Source organism: Callithrix jacchus, chromosome 5 (assembly GCF_049354715.1).
Source record: "Callithrix jacchus isolate 240 chromosome 5, calJac240_pri, whole genome shotgun sequence".
Classification (NCBI taxonomy): Eukaryota; Metazoa; Chordata; class Mammalia; order Primates; family Cebidae; genus Callithrix; species Callithrix jacchus.
This window is the reverse complement of record NC_133506.1, coordinates 119,874,510-119,894,150: the sequence shown is the minus strand read 5'-3', so window position 1 is coordinate 119,894,150 and position 19,641 is coordinate 119,874,510. Positions and strand designations below refer to the sequence as shown.

The following is a 19,641-nucleotide window of genomic DNA, read 5'->3' as shown; positions in this document are numbered from 1 at the left end:
TCTTTTTTTGAGATGAAGTCTTGCTCTGTCACCAGGCTGGAGTACAGTGGCATGATCTCAGTTCACTGCAACCTCTGCCTCCTGGGTTCAAGTGATTCTCCTACCTCAGCCTTCCAAGTAGCTGGGACTACAGGCGTGCACCACCATGCCCAGCTGATTTTTGTATTTTTAGTAGAGATAGGGTTTCACCTTGTTAGTCAGGATGGTCTCAATCTCTTGACCTCATGAGCCACCCCCTCGGCCTCCCAAAGTGCTGGGATTACAGGAGTGATCACAAGGTCAGGCGTTTAAGAGCAGCCTGGCCAAGATGGTGAAACACTGTATCTACTAAAAATATAAAAATTAACTGGGTATGGTGGTGGGCGCCTGTAATCCCAGCTACTTGGGAGGCTGAGGCAGAGAACTGCTTGAACCCAGGAGACAGAGGTTGAACTGAGCTGAGATCAGGCCACTGCACTTCAGCCTGGGTGACAGAGGGAGACTTTGTCTTGAAAAAAAAAGAAAAATAGAGATGAGGTTTTGCCGTGTTGGGCAGGCTGTTCTGGAACTCCTGACCTCAGGTCTCCCAAAGTGTTTTGAGTACAGGCGTCAGCCACCATGCTAGGCCTTTTTTTTTTTGCAATGGAGTTTTGCTCTTGTTAACCCAGGCTGGAGTATAATGGTATGGTCTCTGCCCACTGTAACTTCTGCCTCCCAGGTTCAGGTGATTCTCCTGCCTCAGCTTCCCAAGTAGTTGGGATTATAGACACCTGCCAACACACTTGGTTAATTTTTTATTTTATTATTATTATTTTATTTTTTTGAGACTGAGTCTTGCTGTTGCCCAGCTTTATTTTTATTTTTGAGACAGAGTCTCACTCTGTCACCCAGGCTGGAGTGCAATGGCTTGATCTCGGCTCACTGCAACCTTTGCCTACCAGGTTCAAGCTGTTCTCCTGCCTCAGCTTCCCAAGTAGCTGGGACTACATTTTCGAGGACCATGATGCCCAGCTAATTTATTGTATTTTAGTAGAGACAGAGTTTCACCATGTTGGCCAGGATAGTCTTGATCTCCTAACCTTGGGATCCGCACATCTCGGCCTCCTAAAGTGCTGGGATTACAGGTATGAGCCACTGGCCCAGCCAATTTTTTTGTATTTTTAGTAGAGACAGGGTTTCACTATGTTAGCCAGGCTGATCTCAAACTCCTGACCTCAGGTGATTTGCCCATCTTAGCTTCCCAAAGTGCTGGGATTACAGGTGTTAGCCACTGCGCTTGGCTCCTTTTCTATTTTTAAAATTTTTATTTTTTTTCTTATTTTGCCTTAGATTCTCTGCAAAAAGATATTCCAGGGTCTCTCAGACTTGGTACTGATGACAATTTAGATTGGAAAATTCTTTGCTCCAGGGTGGCCTGGTGCCTTCTTTTTTTTTTTGCCTGCCTTCACCTAGCAACCTGGTGCATTCTTGAATGTTAAATAGTGTCCCTGGTCTCTTCATTAGTTGCCAGTAATATCTCATCAGTTGTTACAGTCATGTTCCCTGGGGCACAAAATCACCCCTGGTTGGGAATTGCTGATCTAGGCTTAGGAATTCCACATAGCTGGGGGTGGGGGCTCATGTTTATAATCCTAACAGTTTGGGAGGTTGAAGTGGGCAGATCACTTGAGGTCAGGAGTTTGAGACCAGCCTAGCCAGCATGGTGAAATCCTGTTTCTACAAAAAATACAGAAATTATCTGGGTGTGGTGGCTTATGCCTGTAATCCCAGCTACTTGGGAGGCTGAGGCATGAGAAGGCTTGAGCCTGGGAGGTGGAGGTTGCAGTGAGCTTAGATCATATCATGTACTATAGCATGGGTGACAGAGCGAGATTGTATCAAAAAAATAAAAGAATTATGTGTAGAACAAAATAAATAGAAGGTAATCATTGAATCAGAGAAGACTTGATAAAATTGAGTATAATGTTATGAATATAACTTTTTTGCTTTGATTTTGGGAAAAAGTTGTTTCATTTGGAAGGTATCTATGTGATAAACTCCTGTTACAGTAAAAACGCTAGGCTTGAAGACAGTCGCTTTCAGCAGGTTGTGGCTTTTTCCATTTTTAATTGAGTGGAAATTTCCATGCTTAAATTCAGAATTAATTCTTTGGGAATTAAAGGAAGTTATTAATACACTTTGTTTTGAGCATAGTGAAGTTCTCAGATACCGCATGAGAATGTCTTAGAGTGTTCACATTTGAGGAAATAAGTTTTACATTTAGCCTACTCGTGTGTGTTTGTGTGTGTGTGTGTGTATGTGTGTAAAAGCAATTTTTTCTTTCTTTTTTTTTTTTTATTGAGACAGAGTCTTACTCTGTCGCTTAGGTTGGAGTGCAGTGGCATGATCTTGGCTTCCTGCAGTCTCTGCCTCAGCCTCCCGAATGGCTGCAATTACAGGTATCTGCCATCATGCCCGGCTAATTTTTATATTTTTTGTAGAGGCTCGGTTTCACTATGTTGGACAGGCTGGTAGCGAACTCCTGACCTCCAGTGATTTGCCCGCCTCAGCCTCTCAAAGTGCTGGGATTACAGGTGTGAGCCACTGTGCCCAGGCATAAAAAGCAGTTTTTAATTTTTCCGAAACTTGCATCAAGGTAAAGCAAAGCTCTAGTTGATATAGGTGTGTTGTGTTTGGGGTTAGCAGTATTGCTCTCAGTTGCTCTCATTATGTGCTCACTGGACAGAAGCGCAATTTTTTTTTTTTTTTTGAGATGGAGTCTCACTCTGTTACCCAGACTGGAGTGCAATGGCTTGATCTCGGCTCACTGCAACCTTTACCTTCCTGTTTCAAGCAATTCTTCTGCCTCAGCCCCCAAGTAGCTGGGATTACAGGTACCTGTCACCATACCCAGCTAATTTTTGTATTTTTAGTAAAGATGGGGTTTCACCAAAATGTTGGGATTACAGGCATGAGCCACTGCACCCCACTGAAGCTCAACTTTGAGAAAAGGATTAGCCTTCTGAATCATCAGTTTAATGTGCATATAGGTAAATATACCAAATTTGAACCAGCTTTAATCGCCAGGCGCAATGGCTCATACTTGTACTTTGGGAGGCTGAGGCGGGCAGATCATCTGAGGTCAGGAGTTCCAGACCAGCCTGGCCAACGTGGTGAAACTTGATCTCTAATAAAAATACAAAAAAGTAGTTGGGTGTGTTGGTGCACACCTTTAATCCAGCTACACAGGAGGCTGAGGCTGGAGAATTATTTAAACTCAGGAGCCAGAGGTAGTAGTGAGCTGAGATTGCATCATTGCACTCCAGCCTGGGCAACAGAGTGAGACTCTGTCTCAAAAGAGTAAAAGAAAAAAGAAAGAATGTTTACCTTTATCTGATATTTAGTCATTCAGTATAGATAGTAATATTAAATTAAGGAGTATATTTTGCTGCTACTCCTGTTTCTTTTTACTGTCTTCATGGCACTGTGGGCTGTAAGTACTCAGTAAATGCTTACAGAATGTCTGCTCAGGGGTCTGACATTGTCGTGGCAGTTTAGTTTTGCAAAGACCTTTGTTATTTTTCAAGTTTGAAAAAATATATCAAGAGTTAGAATTGTGGAGGTGTGATGGATTCCTAAACCTATCCACAAAAGCCCATTTGGCTGAGAATTGAAGCCTGAATATTAGGTCCTAGAAACCCAGAGGTCACAGTAGTTTATTTTTTCTGGGGTGGATCTGGTCATAGGAATATTTTTTAATGGGTAGTTTCCCTCCAGAGTACTCACTGCCTTTTCTCTGGGTCTCTGTCCTAGTGTTTGTTTTCCCTCTCATCTTTGCTCTCACGATGCTGTATACCCACAAGTGTTGACTTCCCAATTTATTTTCTTCTCATTATCTCTGTAATCAAAAGTTTTATTTTCTGTTGACATCCAAAGTCAATTACATATCTGGAGGAAAGGAGCTGGATGTGGAGGTGCACACCTGTAGTCTCAGCTACATGAGAGGTTGAAGTGAGAGGATTACTTAAGCCCTGGAGTTGGAGTCTGGCCTGAGCAACATAGGGAAATACTATCTCTACAAAAAAGTTAATGAAAAGGAAAAAGAAAGGAAAGGTATTAATGATTGATTTAAATTAGGTTTCATTACTTGGGAGCTAATAAAACAACTGGTAAAGAGGTTTTGACCACCTTTATTTTAACTTTCACACTGCTTGTTAGCACCTTCTCCAGAAAAAAATGGAGCCGAGAGACAAAGGAAAACATTTTCTTTTCTTTTGCTACTTTTCGTTGACACTAGAAAACTTTTTTTTTCCCCCACCACTGCCTCCTCAGCAACACTAGAAAACTTTTGAGGAAAAGGGTTAAAGCCAATTATTAAAATCAGTTTTATGGCCAGGCGTGGTGGCTCACACCTATAATCCCAGCACTTTGGAAGGCTGAGGTGGGTGGATCATGAGGTCAGGAGTTCGAGACCAGCCTGGCCAATTTAGTGAAACCTTGTCTCTACTAAAAATACAAAAAATTAGCTGGGCTTGGTGGTGGATGCCTGTAATCCCAGCTACTCAGGAGGCTGAGGCAGGAGAATTGTGTGAACCTGGAAGGCAGAGGTTGCAGTGAGCCAAGATTGTGCCACTGCACTCTAACCTGGGTGAGAGAGCAAGACTCCATCCCCCACCAAAAAATAAAATAAAATCAGTTTTATATAGTTGGGACTTTTGGCACTTTGTTGTAAGGTTGAATAGTAACTTTATGTTGTATTCTCCTCTTTTTCCCCTCTTCCCTGAACTCCTTATAGGGAAAAAAATTTTGATGAATTTTCTAAGCACCTTAAGGGCCTTGTTAATCTGTATAACCTTCCAGGGGACAAGTAAGTATTTTTAATATTTTTGCTTTTGTTTGGAAAAATCAGTATAAATCTATGACACCTTATGCTTAGAAATTTGCCAACTCTTCTGCTATTTGTCACTCCTAGTTTCTACTTATACTGCAATCTCTAGCTTAGCTTCCACCTTTATGCCTTTCACAGATAACTCAGAGGCAATGCCTGCATTAATCGATCATAATGCTGGAAGACAGAATATAATCTTTGAGATGTTCAGTATTCCAATTTCCGGCTGAAAGGAATTAGTTATTGTGGAACTGGCTTATGATTTCTAGTTTTAACCTATGGGATTCTGTTAACCTACTCGGCTTTTTAAAACAGAGATTAAAAATAAGCCTTGAAGTGCTAAAAATAGGCATTAATAGTAGTGAAGTCAGTTGAATTGGCTCATGCCTCTAATTCCAGCACATTGGGAAGCAAAGACAGGAAGATTTTTTGAACTCAGGAGCTCAATACCAGCCTGGGCTACATAGTAAGACCCTGTCTCTAGCAGAAAGACAATAGCAACAGCTTAGCTGGGCATGGTAATGAGTGCCTGTAGTCCCAGCTACTTGGGAGGCTAAGGTGGGAGGATCACTTGAAATTAGTAGTTTGAGGGTGCCGTAAGCAGTGATTGCATCACTGTACTCCAGTGTGGGCTACAGAGACACTGTCTCAAAAAATACACACACACACACACACACGCGCGCGCGCGCACGTAGTGACAAAAATCACTTTATTTTAAAAATCAATGTTTTAGGCTGGGCACAATGGCTTACACCTGTAATCCTGGCACTTTGGGAGGCTGAGGTGGGTTGACCACCTGAGATCAGGTCAAGAATTAATGTTTTAAAAGTTATTTTTTTTTAATGGACTGTCACTCTGTCACCCAGGCTATAGTGCAGTGGCACGATCTCAGCTCACTGCAACCTCAGCCTCCTGGGTTCAAGCAATTCTCCTGCCTCAGCCTCCTGAGTAGCTGGGACTACAGGTGTGCACCACCATGCCAGGCTAATTTGTTTGTTTGCTTTTTTTTTTTTTTTTTTTTTTTTTTGAGACAGAGTCTTGCTTTGTTGCCCGGCTAGAGTGCAGTGGCGCAGTCTCCACTCACTGCAATCCCTACTTCCTGGGTTCAAGCAATTCTCCTGCCTCAGCCTCTGGAGTAGCTCGGATTACAGGTGCCATGATGCCCGGCTAATTTTTACATTTTTAGTAGAGATGAGGTTTCACCATATTGGCCAGGCTGGTCTGAAACTCCTGACTTCAGGTGATCCGCCTGCCTCAGCCTCCCAAAGTACTGGGATTACAGGTCTGAGTCACTGCGCCGGGCCATATTTTTCAACTATTTAACTCATGTTTTTATCTACTCTCCAGCAAACTGAAGACTAAAATGTACTTGGCTCTCCAATCCTTAGAACAAGATCTGTCTAAAATGGCAATTATGTACTGGTAAGACTGCTAAAACCTTAATTTGATATAATTATTTTTCCAAGGAGATTAGGGTCCTATTTTATTTTATTTTTATTTTTTGTTAGGGTTCTATTTTATACATCTCTTATAGCCTGTATGATATATCTCCTTTCTCTTCCAAAATGATGAACTTCTGAGTATTAGTATCATTAAGTTGTTGGTTACCATAGGTTTTATCTCAAGACTTGTCAGACCTAGACTCCCATCTGACAAACAATAGTCTAATTGTAATTTTTGTTCACAATATTATATACTGGTGTGTACTTGTATACTTGGAAATAATCCCTTTGCTATGGAGATGAAATACATTTGCTATGTGCTCAATTACAAGACAGAACCATTATAAAAGTATTATAAAACTTTGGGCCGGGTGTGGTGGCTCATGCCTGTAATCCCAGCACTTTGGGAGGCCGAGGTGGGTGGATCACCTGAGGTCAGAAGTTCGAGACCAGCCTGCCCAACATGGTGAAACCCCATCTCTACTGAAAATACAAAAATTAGCCGGGTGTGGTGGCACACGCCTGTAATCCCAGCTACTTGGGAGGCTGAGGCAGGAGAATCACTTGAAGCCAGGAGGTGGAGGTTGTAGTGAGCTGAGATTGCGCCACTGCATTCCAGCCTGGGTGACAAGAGTGAAACTCTGTCTCAAAAAAAAAGACTTTAGGTGGTGAACTCGTATCACAGTGTGTACCAAGACCATCAGGGATTAAATATAAACAAACATAGATCACTTGTCTTACAGGAAAGCAACTAATGCTGGTCCCTTGGATAAGATTCTTCATGGAAGTGTTGGTTATCTCACACCAAGGAGTGGGGGTATGTGATCCTATTTGGCTTATTTAGAAACATGTCTGATTTAAGTTGAGGGGTCATTACTTTTGATTTCACCTTTAGTTTGTTTGTTTATATATTTTATTTTATTTTTTTGAAATAGAGCCTTGCTTGTGGCCCAGGCTGGAGTACAGTGGCATGATCTCAGTTCACTGCACCCTCCACCTCCTGGGCTCAAGTGATTCTCATGCCTCAGCCTCCGGAGTAGCTGGGATTACAGGTTTGCACCGTAACACCCAGCTAATTTATTCTATTGTTGGTAGAGACAGAGTTTCGCTGTTTTGGCAAGGCTGGTCCTGAACTCCTCACTTCAAGTGATCCGCCTGCCTTGGTCTCCCAAAGTGCTGGCATTGCGGGCATGAACCACTGCACCCAGCCTATTTATTTATTTATTTATTTATTTATTTTTATTTTATTTTATTTTTTTGAGACGGAGTTTCGCTCTTGTTGCCCAGGAGTGCAATGGAACATTTTCGGCTCACTGCAACCTCTGCCTCCTGGGTTCAAATGATTCTCCTCTCTCAGCCTCCCAAGTAGCTGGGATTACAGGCATGTGCCACCATGCCCGGCTAATTTTTTGTATTTAGTAGAGACAGGGTTTCACCATGTTGGCCAGGATGGTCTTGATCTCTTGACCTCGTGATCCACCTGCCTCAGCCTCCCACCCGCCTCGGCCTGATCCACCCACCTCAGCCTCCCACCCGCCTCGGCCTGATCCACCCACCTCAGCCTATTTATTTTTATTCTTACTTATTTTTCTTGAGATAGGCTCTCACCAGGCTGGAGTGCAGTAGTATGATCTTGGCTCACTGCAACCACTGCCTCCTGGGTTCAAGCGATTTTTCTGCCTTAGCCTCCTGAGTAGCTGGGATTATAGGCTCATGCCACCATGCTCAGCTAATTTTTGTTTTTTTAGTAGAGACTAAGTTTCAACATGTTGGTCAGGCTGGTCTCGAATTCCTGACCTTGTGATCTACCTATCTCGGCCTCCCACAGTGCTGGGATTATAGGCATGAGCCACCATGCCTGGCCTTTTTTTTTTGAGAAGGAGTCTCACTTTGTCACCCAGGCTGGAGTGCAATGGCACGATCTCGGCTCATTCCACCTCCCAGGTTCAGGCGATCCTCCTGCCTCAGCCCCCCTAGTAGCTGGTATTACAAGCATGTGCCACCATGTCTGGCTAATTTTTATATTTTTAGTAGACACGGGGTTTCGCCGTGTTGGCCAGCCTGATCTCGAATTCATGACCTCAGCTGGTACACCTGTCTTAGCCTCCCAAAGTGCTGGGATTGCAAACAGGTTTAGCCACTGCACCACTCCTGTTTATTTATTTTTGAGACAGGGTCTTGCTATGTTGCCCAGGCTGGAGTTCAGTGGTACAATCATGACTCTCTAGCCTCAACCTTCTGGGCCCAAACAATCCTCCCAACTCAGTTTCTTGAGTAGCTAGGACTATTGGGATACCATGCCTGGCTAATTTTTTATTGTTTTATGGAGTGGTCTTACTACATTGCTTAGGCTGGTCTTGAACTGGGATCAAGTGATCAAGTGATCTTCCTGCCACTGAATCACAAACTGTTGGGATTATAGGCATAAGACACTATGCCTGGCCTCATCTTAGGTTTATAAACATATAAGCCGAGAGGTAAAATTTGCAGATATTTGTGTATTTTGTGATGATTTCTCTTTTTTGGAGGGGTAGAGTCTCATCTGTGTCCCAGGCTGGAGTGCAGTGGTGCTATCTCAGCTCACTGCAACCTCTGCCTCCTGGGTTCCAGTAATTCTCCTGCCCGAGTAGCCAAGATTACAGGCACGCTCCTGTAACAGTGTGGCCACCATGCCTGGCTAATTTTTGTATTTTTAGTAGAGATGGGGTTTTCCCCATGTTGGCCAGGCTGGTCTCGAACTCCTGATCTTAGGTGATCCACCTGCCTTGGGCTCCCAAAGTGCTGGGATTACCGGTGTGAGGCACAGTGTTCGGCCTTTCTGTGATGATTTATAAGCTGTCAATACCTGTCCTCTCTATTTTTGTTTGTTTTTGTTTTTGTTTTTGAGACAGAGCCTTGCTCTGTCCTTCTGGCTGGAGTACAGTGACCCAAACATAACTCACTTCAGCCCTTACCTCTTGGGCTTAAGTGATCTTCCCCGCTCAGCCTCTTGAGTAGCTAGGACTACAGGCAATTGCTGCCATGCCTGGCTAACTTAAACAATTTTTTTGGAGATGTGAGTCTCACTATGTTGCCCATGCTGTAGTGCAGTGATGCAGTTATAACTCACTGCAGACTTGAACCCTGACCTCAAGTGATTCTCTGGCCTTAGCCTCCCAAACTGTTGGGATTATAATCGCGAGCCAGTGTACCTGGCCCTTTTTTTAATCAATTGTGTGAAATAAATTGTTAGTCCCAGAATCCATACTTAATCTGCTGTCATACTTCTTTAATTTTTTTTTGAGACAGGGTTTTGCTCTGTCTTCCCAGCTGGAGTGCGGTGGCATGATCATGGCTCATTGCATCCTTGACCTCCCATCTTATCTTCCTGAGTAGCTGGGAATACAGGCATTCACTAGCATGCCAGGCTAATTATTATTATTATTATTTTTGAGATGGAGTCTCACTGTGTTGCCCAGGCTGGAGTGCAGTGGCGCGATCTTGTTTCACCTCATCCTCCATCTCCTGGGATCAAGCAATTCTCCTGCCTTAGTCTCCCAATTAGCTGGGACTACAGGCCCATGCTACCACTCTTGGCTACTTTTTTGTATTTTTACTAGAGATGGGGTTTCACTGTGTTAGCCAGGATGGTCTCCATCTCCTGACCTTAAGATCTGCCTGCCTCAGCCTCCCAAAGTGCTGGGATTACAGGCGTGAGCCACCATACCTGGCCAATTTCTTTTTTATTAAGAAATAGGGTTTCGCCGGGCACGGGTGGCTCATGCCTGTAATCCCAGCACTTTGGGAGGCCGAGGCGGGTGGATCATGAGGTCAAGAGATCAAGACCATCCTGGTCAACATGGTGAAACCCCATCTCTACTAAAAATACAAAAAATTAGCTGGGCATGGTGGCGTGTGCCTGTAATCCTAGCTACTCAGGAGGCTGAGGCAGGAGAATTGCCTGAAACCAGGAGGCGGAGGTTGCGTTGAGCCGAGATTGCGCCATTGCACTCCAGCCTGGGTAACGAGGGAAACTCCGTCTGAAAAAAAAAAAAAAAAAAAGAGATAGGGTTTCGCCGGGTGCGGTGGCTCACATCTGTAATCCCAGCACTTTGGGAGGCTGAGGCGGGTGGATCACGAGGTCAAGAGTTCGAGACCATCCTGATCAACATGGTGAAACCCCATCTCTACTAAAAGTACAAAAAATTAGCTGGGCATGGTGGCGTGCACCTGTAATCCCAGCTACTCAGGAGGCTGAGGCAGGAGAATTGCCTGAACCCAGGAGGTGGAGGTTGTGGTGAGCCGAGATCGTGCTACTGCATTCCAGCCTGGGTGACAAGAGCGCAACTCCGTCTCAAAAAAAAAAAAAGAGATCGAGACCATCCTGGTCAACATGGTGAAACCCCGTCTCTACTAAAAATACACAAAATTAGCTGGGCATGGTGGCGCGTGCCTATAATCCCAGTTACTCAGGAGGCTGAGGCAGGAGAATTGCCTGAACTCAGGAGGCGGAGGTTGCGGTGAGCCAAGATCGTGCGGTTGCACTCCAGCCTGGGGAACAAGAGCAAAACTCTGTCTCAAAAAAAAAAAAAAAAAAGACACAGGGTTTCGCCATGTTGATGGCTGGTCTTGAATTCCTGACCTTAAGTGATCCACCTGCCTCAGCCTCCCAAAGTACTAGGATTACAGGCGTGCCTGGCCTATTATTTGTTTTTTTAAAGACGAGGTCTCACTGTGTTTCCCAGACTGGTTTCAAACTTCTGGGCTCAAGTGATCTTCCTGTTGCAGCTTCCCAAAGTGCAGCGATTATAGGTGTGAGCCGCCATGCCTGCCATCTTTCGTAAGCTGCTTTGGAGCATGACTCTTCATATATGTTAAACTACTTTTTTGAGTATAGGTTTATGTAAATGTTAATGCTTTTCTTTATTTGTAATTTACCTGATAAAGATACCATAATGAGTTTTATTTTTCATAGGTCATTTAATGAACCTGAAGTACTATGTCTCTCCTTCTGACCTGCTGGATGACAAGACTGCGTCTCCCATCATTTTGCATGAGAATAATGGTAAGACTTTAATTGTAAAGAAACTAATGGTTTTGTGTGGTGCCCAGCTTGCCTTTAATTTCCGGTTTGCTATTCTCTAATGAGTTTGCTGACCTTATCATTTGCACCTTATATACACAACACCTCACATACAAATATATACATCTGTTCACATGTACATCTATATATGTGTTTGTGTGTGTGTGTGTGTATCTATATACACAGACATGCATATATACATAAATACATAGGTGCTTAATAAGTACTTTTGAATAAATAAGTAAATGAGCGAATCAAGAGCTATAAACCATCTGCCCTAAGATAATCAGGTTACTTATTGTTTTAAAAGTGAAGAAGGGTGGGCATGGTGGTTTATGCCTGTAGTCCTAGCTACTTGGGAGGTTCAGGCGTAAGGATTGCTTGAGGCCAGGAGTTTGAGACTGTAGCACTCCATGATCGTGCCTGTAAATAGCCACCGTACTTCAGCCTGGGCAACATAGTAAGTTACTGATCAAAAAAAGAAAAAGTGAAGTTAGCTTTCTAAATTAAAGAACTATAGTAATGGACATGATTTTCTGTTTACCCTTATACAAGAAAAGATAAAAGAAATGGACTAATACCTCCTTAGGTCTTTTTGTACTCTCGCTCATTGACTCCATCCCTTTATTGTTTGTTTATTTAAGATGGAGTCTCAGCCAGGTGTGGTGGCTCACGCCTATAATCCCAGCACTTTGGGAGGCTGAGGTGGGTGGATCATGAGGTTAGAAGGTCAAGACTATCCTGACCAATATGGTGAAGCCCCATCTCTATTAAAAATACAAAAAATTAGCTGGGCATGGTAGTGCATGCCCATAATCCCAGCTACTCAGGAGGCTGAGGCAGGAGAATTGCTTGAACCCGGGAGGTGGAGGTTGCAGTGAGCCAAGATTGCGCCATTGCACTCCAGCCTGGGCAACAAGAGCAAAACGCCATCTCAAAAAAAAAAAAAAAAAAAAAAGGTGGAGTCTCCCTCTGTTGCCCAGATTGGAGTGGAGTGGTATGATCTCAGTTCACTGTAGCCTCCACCTCCTGGGTTCAAGCAATTCTCTTGTCTCACCCTCCTGAGTAACTGGGACTACAGGTGTGTGCCACCACACCCGGTTAATTTTTGTATTTTTAGTAAAGACAGGGTTTCACTATGTTGGCCAGGCTGGTCTTGAACTCCTGACCTTAGGTGATCCACCTGCCTTGGCCTCCCAAAGTGCTGGGATTACAGGTGTGAGTCACCTTGTCAGGCTCCTTTATTGTTACTAAAATTTGGCATGGCGGGGAGTAGGTCTCTGTATGTTGCACAGGCTGGAGTACAGTGACTGGATCACAGCTCACTGCAGCCCCGACGTCCTGGGCTCAAGCCATCCGTCTGATTTGGCCTCCCAAAGTTCTAGGATTACAGGTGTGAGCCAGCGCAACAGTTTATCCTTTTAATATAATCCTACTTAAATGCATTCTGAAGAAAAAATAATATTGGTACTGAGCCCTTCATAAATGATGTTTTGGACTGCATTGTTTCTTGTGTTTATTTACTTACAAAATTAATTATTGGAGGGTTAGGAAGGTAACTTTCAGGATTTCTAAGTTTCATAGGAAGTACAGGCCGTGTGTGGTGGTTTATGCCTGTAATCCCAACACTTTGGGAGGCCGAGGTGGATGGATCAACTTCAGGCCAGGAGTTTGAGAGCAGCTTGGCCACCCTGGTGCAAGCCCATCTCTACTAAAAATACACAACAATTAGCCAGGCATTTTGGTGCATGCCTATAATGCCAGCTACTCGGGAGGCTACCTGGACAACAGAGCGAGACTCCATCTCTAATAAAAAAATAAAGGAATAACTATTTGATAAATTATGGCTGACAAATGCTGCAAAAATTACCCGTTTTTTTTTTTAGATGGAGTCTCACTGTCACCCAGGCTGGAGTGCAGTGGCATGATCTCAGCTCACTGCAACTTCCGCTTTTCCAGTTCAAGCAATTCTCCTCAGCCTCTAAGTAGCTGGGATTACCATCACGTGGTACCATGCCTAGCTAATTTTTGTATTTTTAGTAGAGATGGGGTTTCACCATGTTGGCCAGGCTGGCCTCAAACTCTTACACCTCAAGTGATCCACCTGTCTTGGTCTCCCAAACTACTGGGATTACAGGTGTGAGCTACCATGCCTGGCCTAAATTAACCTTTTAAAACATACTGTGGGTTGGGCAAGGTGGCTCACACCTGAGAGTTTCTGTCTCAAAAAAAAAAAGACAAAAAAAAAAAAAACCCCCATCAAACACATTGTGATCCCTGTCATTTGTATTGCTTTGAGGAAAACCCTTTTTCTTTCTTGTCCCCAGTTTCTCGATCTTTGGGCATGAATGCATCAGTGACAATTGAAGGAACATCTGCTATGTACAAACTTCCAATTGCACCATTAATTATGGGGTCACATCCAGTTGACAATAAATGGTAAGTTAAATAGAATTTTAGAGTAGCAAAGTCAATTTTTCTCAAAGTGCAGTATGGAACAAATGTTTATTCTGGCTCTTACCCTACTTGAATTTCTAGAGGTTGGCCTTTTGTTTTATCCATTGATTTCTCTTTTCTTCAGTATCTGAGTATTCCTTTCCAAAGTCTGTTCATAGAACACATTCTCTGCCCTGAGAGAGAAGGAAGAGAACTGTGCTAATTCCTCATGTTTAACGAGTGCCCCTTTTTATCTAAAGTTCATTTGGAGTTACATTGGAGTAACATGCCTTAGGATAAATGTTTGATTGAATGTTACAGCATTAACCAACAGCATGTTTGGGAATTGGGGGTAGGAAGTTTCAAAGAGTGAGCTTTTGAGAGTTTGTAAGTATGTGTCTGTGTGATACATACATGTTTAAGAATAGGTGTTTAGATTTTTCATTTTCATATCAAGTCAAAATCCAACTTCCACCCTTTTTTTTTGAAGGACCCCTTCCTTCTCCTCAATCACCAGTGCCAACAGTGTTGATCTTCCTGCCTGTTTCTTCTTGAAGTTTCCACAGCCAATCCCAGTATCTAGAGCATTTGTTCAGAAACTGCAGAACTGCACAGGTGAGTTTTTAGCATCAGGAGCTAATACTTGTTATAAGTGTGAAAAGGAAACTTCAAAATCAGGTAATCGTGGATGTCTTTCAGTCTTACATGCCTCACTGAAGTATTAATGGGTATAGATGTTACAGTGCTTTGTACTAGTAAATGCTTACTCTTTTTAAATAAATGGGTGAATGAATGTAGAAATCATGAAGGAGAAACTGAGTTGTCAGTGTTTTCATCTTAACATGATCATTATATTCATCCTTGTTTTTCCAGGAATTCCATTGTTTGAAACTCAACCAACTTATGTACCCCTCTATGAACTGATCACTCAGTTTGAGCTATCAAAGGACGCTGACCCCATACCTCTGAATCACAACATGCGATTTTATGCTGTAAGTAATGCCCTATGGAGCTAGAATGTTATAAGTTATGTTTGGACCCAAGATCATAATCTTCCTTCATAGCATTATTGAGGTCAGATAAATTTCTTCAAGACTGCTGGATCATGTCCTATTTCCTTAATAAGGCAGGAAATTACAGAAATCTCAGAAATGTACTGAAATAAAAGGGCATGAGCTTTCATTAGGAAACAACAATGTATGTTTCTTTGTTGAAATTTTTGGGTGATTGGCTGGGTGCGGTGGCTCACACCTGTAATCCCAGGACTTTGGGAGGCCAAGGCGGGTTGTTCACTAGAGGTCAGGAGATCGAGATCAGCCTGGACAGCATGGTAAAACCCCATCTTTTTGTACTCAAAGTACAAAAATTAACTGGGTGTGGTGGCTCATGCCTGTAATCCTAGCTACTTAGGAGGCCGAGGCAGGACAATTGCTTGAACCTGGGAGGCAGAGGTTGCGGTGAGCCGAGATTGCCCCATTGCACTCCAGTCTGGGTGACAGAGAGAGACTCTATCTCAAACAGAAAAGAAAAAGAGGCTGGGCATGATGGCCCACAACTGTAATTTCAGCACTTTAGGAGCCTGAGGCAGGTGGATCATGAGGTCAAGAGATTGAGATCATCTGGCCAACATGGTGAAACCCCGTTTCTACTAAAACAAAACAAAACAAAACAAAAATTAGCTGGGCGTGGTGGCGTATACCTGTAGTCCTAGCTACTCAGGAGGCTGAGGCAGGAGGGTCGCTTGATCCCCGGAGGAGGAGGTTCTAGTGAGCTGAGATTGTGCCACTGCATGGTGACAGAGTGAGTCCATCTCAAAAAAAATAAAAATAAAAATAAATTTGGGTGACAGACTCTTAATGGTATTTTGAACTTTTGGAATATCTGGAAAGGTCCTGAAAGTACTTACAGAGAGGAAAATGCTGGAAGCAATAATTATGAGGCTGAGCATGGTGACTCACACCTGCAATCCTAGCACTTTGGGAGGCTAAGGCAAGGCAGATCACTTGAGCTCAGGAGTTTGATACCAGCCTGGGCAATATGGCAAAATCCTGTCTTTTTTTTTTTCTGAGACAGAGTTTTTGTTCTTGTTGCCCAGGCTGGAGTGCAGTGGCGAGAACTTATCTCACTGCAACCTCCACCTCTCAGGTTCAAGCGATTCTCCTGCCTCAGCCTCTAGCAAAACCTTGTCTCTACAAAAAAAGGAAAAATTAGGCAGGTGTGGTGGCTCACACCTATAGTCTCAGCTACTCAGGAGACTGAGGCACTTGAGCCTGGGAGGCGGAGGTTGCAGTGAGCTGAGATTGCACCATTGTACTCCACCCTGGATGATGTCTCAATAATAATAATGATGGAATGTTCCAAAACCTCATCTGTACCTGCATTTGAATCTTTGACAATACACTAAAGTAGTAGTTACCAAATTCTGGCTGCATTATTATTATATAGGTGTTTTATTAAAAATAGAGATTTTGAATTTATGGTTTAAGAACCTCTTTATTATAGATTTCTGAGGTAGTTTTTATGCCAGGTAGGTTGGGAAACCACTAGCATAGTGCATTTACTAAAAAGACTTCTTTTCAGCCTAATGAGTAATTGATTGGCATTTATAATATCAGTTGATGAACGCATTCACTGTGGATTCTGCTGCACTTCTTTGAGCAGTAGGTTTTTTCAGGATACTCTGGGTTGAAATACAATAGGTAACTAAATAGCACTTATAAATTGTTCTTTTTGTCTAGGCTCTTCCGGGTCAGCAGCACTGCTATTTCCTAAACAAGGATGCTCCTCTTCCAGATGGCCGAAGTCTACAGGGAACCCTTGTTAGCAAAATCACCTTTCAGCACCCTGGTCGAGTTCCTCTTATCCTTAATCTGATCAGACACCAAGTGGCCTATAATACCCTCATTGGGAGCTGTGTCAAAAGAACTATTCTGAAAGAAGGTACTGCTTTTCCTTTGGTATGCTTACTGGAAGATGGAAACTTACTTCTCCAGTGGTTCTTTAATTTGGTGGCCCATCAAAATCACCTGTGGAATTTAAAATAATTTTTTTTTCATTTTTTGCATAAAAACCAAGCATACTAGCTGGGTGTGGTGGTGCATGACTGTAGTCCCAGATACACGGGAGGCTGAGGCAGGAGAATTGCTTGAACCTGGGAGGCGGAGATTGTAGTGAGCCACTCATGCCACTGGATTCCAGCCTGGGCGACAAAGTGAGACTCCCTCTCAAAAAAAAAAAATAAATCAAACCTCTGGAGCTTTTAACACTACAGATGATGGCCAGGTTTGGTGGCTCACACCTGTAATCCCAGCACTCTGGGAGGCCAAGGTGGGCAAATCACTTGAGTCCATGATTTGAGACCAGCCTGAGGAACATGGCAAAACCCCATCTCTAGAAAAAAGTAGCCAGGTATGGTGGTGTGTACCTGTGGTCCCAGCTACTTGGGAGCCTGAGGCGGGAGGGTCATTGCTTGAGCCTGGGAGGCAGAGGTTGCAGTGAGCCCAGATTGCACAATGCACTCCATCCTGGGTAACACAGTAAAAACCTGTGTCAAAAACAAAATACCACAGTTGCTTTGTTTCTACACCCAGATGAACTGAATGATAATCTCAGTGGGAAGAGTTGGGAATCTAATTTAACTTCCACAAATCATTCTGATGGAACCAATCTGTAGATAAGTATTTAGAGACCACTGCTTTTTGCAATGTTCTTAACTCTTTTTCTGAACATAGTAATGTAACTGGGTGTTTTAGTGCCGTTACCTTGCAGCAGATATACATAAGGTAGAACTTGGAGTGGTATAGTGAAAGAGGCTTTTTCTTTTTTGAGACAGGGTTACACTCTGTTGCCCAGGCTGAACTTCAGTGGCATGATCACAGCTTACTGCAGCTTCTAACTCCTTGGCTCAAGCGATCCTTCTGCTGTAGCCTCCTGAGAGCTGGGGCTTTAGGCATGTACCACCAAGCCTGGCTAATTTTTTCTGTAGAGACAGAATCTTTCTTTGTTGCCCAGGTTGGTCTCTAACTCCTGGGCTCAAGTGATCCTCTCAACTTGGCCTCCCAAGGTGCCGGGATAAACTAATAGGTATAAGCCACAAGGCTCGGCCAGGTATTTTGATTTCTAAATTTTAGGTTGTTAGGATAGTGCTTCCCAGGTTTAGTCCTGAGTATATTTTCTCTCTCTGTTGTTTGGAGAACTTAATCATACAGATTTTAAAAGGGTTAGCCCTTTTTTCTCTCAGGATTCTGGAATGCTGATTTTCAAACACAGTTGGCTATTAGAAGCCTTGCTGTAAATTTTGGCTGTTCTAGCTAACCATAGTTAATTTTTAAAATCTTTTTTTTTTTTTTTTTTTTTTTTTTTTTTTTTTTTTTGAGACAGAGTTTCGCTCCGGCTGGAGTGCAATGGCACAATCTCAGCTCACTGCAACCTCCGCCTCCTGGGTTCAGGCAATTCTCCTGCCTCAGCCTCCTGAGTAGCTGGGATTACAGGCACGCGCCACAAGGCCCAGCTAATTTTTTGTATTTTTAGTAGAGACGGGGTTTCACTATGTTGACCAGGATGGTCTCGAACTCTTGACCTCGTGATCCACCTGCCTCGGCCTCCCAAAGTGCTGGGATTACAGGCTTGAGCCACTGCGCCTGGCCTTAAAAATCTTAAGTCATAAGCACTCTGTTGATAGACATGTATCAGTGTCAATTGGAGGCAATAAGAAACAGGAAAGGCAAATCTGATCTCTCTTTTTCCTTTTTTTTTTTTTTTTCTCCTTAAGACAGAGTCTTGCTTGGTCACACAGGCTGGAGTGCAGTGGTGTGATCTTGGCTCACTGCAACCTCTTCCTCCTGGGTTCAAGCAATTCTCCTGCTTCAGCCTCCCAAGTAGCTGGGATTACAGGCATCCACCACCATGCCCAGGTAAACTTTGCATTTTTTTTTTTAAGATGGTGTTTCACCATGTTGGTCAGGCTGGTCTTGAACTCCTGACCTCAGGTGTTCTGCCCACCTTGGCCTCCAAAGTGCTTGGATTACAGGCGTGAGCCACCGTGCCTGGCCATCTTTGCATTTTTAGTAGAGATGGGGTTTTGTCATGTTGGCCAGGCTGTCTTGAACTCCTGACCTCAAGTGATCTGCCTATCTCAGCCTCCCAAAGTGCTGGGATTACATGCATGAGCCACCATGCCTGGCCTTTTTTTCCTTGATATAGGGTCTTGCTCTGTCACCGAGACTGAAAGCAGTGGTACAGTCAGAGTTCACTTTGGCCTCAAACTCCTGGGCTCAAGTGATACTTTTGCTACAGGCTCCCCAAGTAGTTGGGATTACAAGCATGCAGCACTACACCCAGACAGATTTTAAAGAAATTTATATTATACTCTTTATTTCAGTGTACATATTTATACAGCAACATTTGTTTTGTAGTGATGGGGTCTTGGCATGTTGTGTAGGATAGTCTCGAACTCCTGGCCTCAGGCAATCCTCCCACCTCTGCCTCCCAAATTTGTGGAATTAAAGGTGTGAGCCACTGTGCTGGGCCAGGAGATACTTCTCATGGGAATAAGAATTGCTTTAGAAATGATACATTTTTAGTAGTTGGAATAACGGCATAGAGCATATACATTCAAACTTGTGTCACTTCTGTTTCATGTGTTTAAATGCTGTAAGAAGTCTCTAGATAGCTTTAGGGCATTTAAAAATCAGTTTTCACAGAACTGGAAAAAACCACCTTAAACTTCCTTTGGAACCAAAAGAGAGCACGCATAGGCAAGGCAGTTCTAAGCAAAAAGAAAAAAGCAGGAGGCATCACACTACCAGACTTCAAACTATACTACAAGGCTACAGTAATCAAAGCAGCATGGTACT

At 43.3% G+C, this 19,641-nt stretch overlaps 1 protein-coding gene across 5 annotated transcripts in view; it reads left to right on the top strand.

Annotated features, from left to right (window-relative positions):
• Nucleotides 1–19,641, top strand: part of MED1 (mediator complex subunit 1) — a 52,049-nt gene that overhangs the window by 19,500 nt on the left and 12,908 nt on the right. For all 5 annotated transcript variants that reach the window (XM_078374318.1, XM_078374315.1, XM_078374316.1 and 2 more), the window contains 8 exons: nucleotides 4,754–4,825; nucleotides 6,194–6,268; nucleotides 7,032–7,105; nucleotides 11,243–11,332; nucleotides 13,678–13,789; nucleotides 14,277–14,401; nucleotides 14,660–14,778; nucleotides 16,525–16,726. In XM_078374318.1, coding sequence (XP_078230444.1) covers nucleotides 4,754–4,825; nucleotides 6,194–6,268; nucleotides 7,032–7,105; nucleotides 11,243–11,332; nucleotides 13,678–13,789; nucleotides 14,277–14,401; nucleotides 14,660–14,778; nucleotides 16,525–16,726 — 869 coding nt within the window. The remainder of the gene's footprint in view (nucleotides 1–4,753; nucleotides 4,826–6,193; nucleotides 6,269–7,031; nucleotides 7,106–11,242; nucleotides 11,333–13,677; nucleotides 13,790–14,276; nucleotides 14,402–14,659; nucleotides 14,779–16,524; nucleotides 16,727–19,641) is intronic.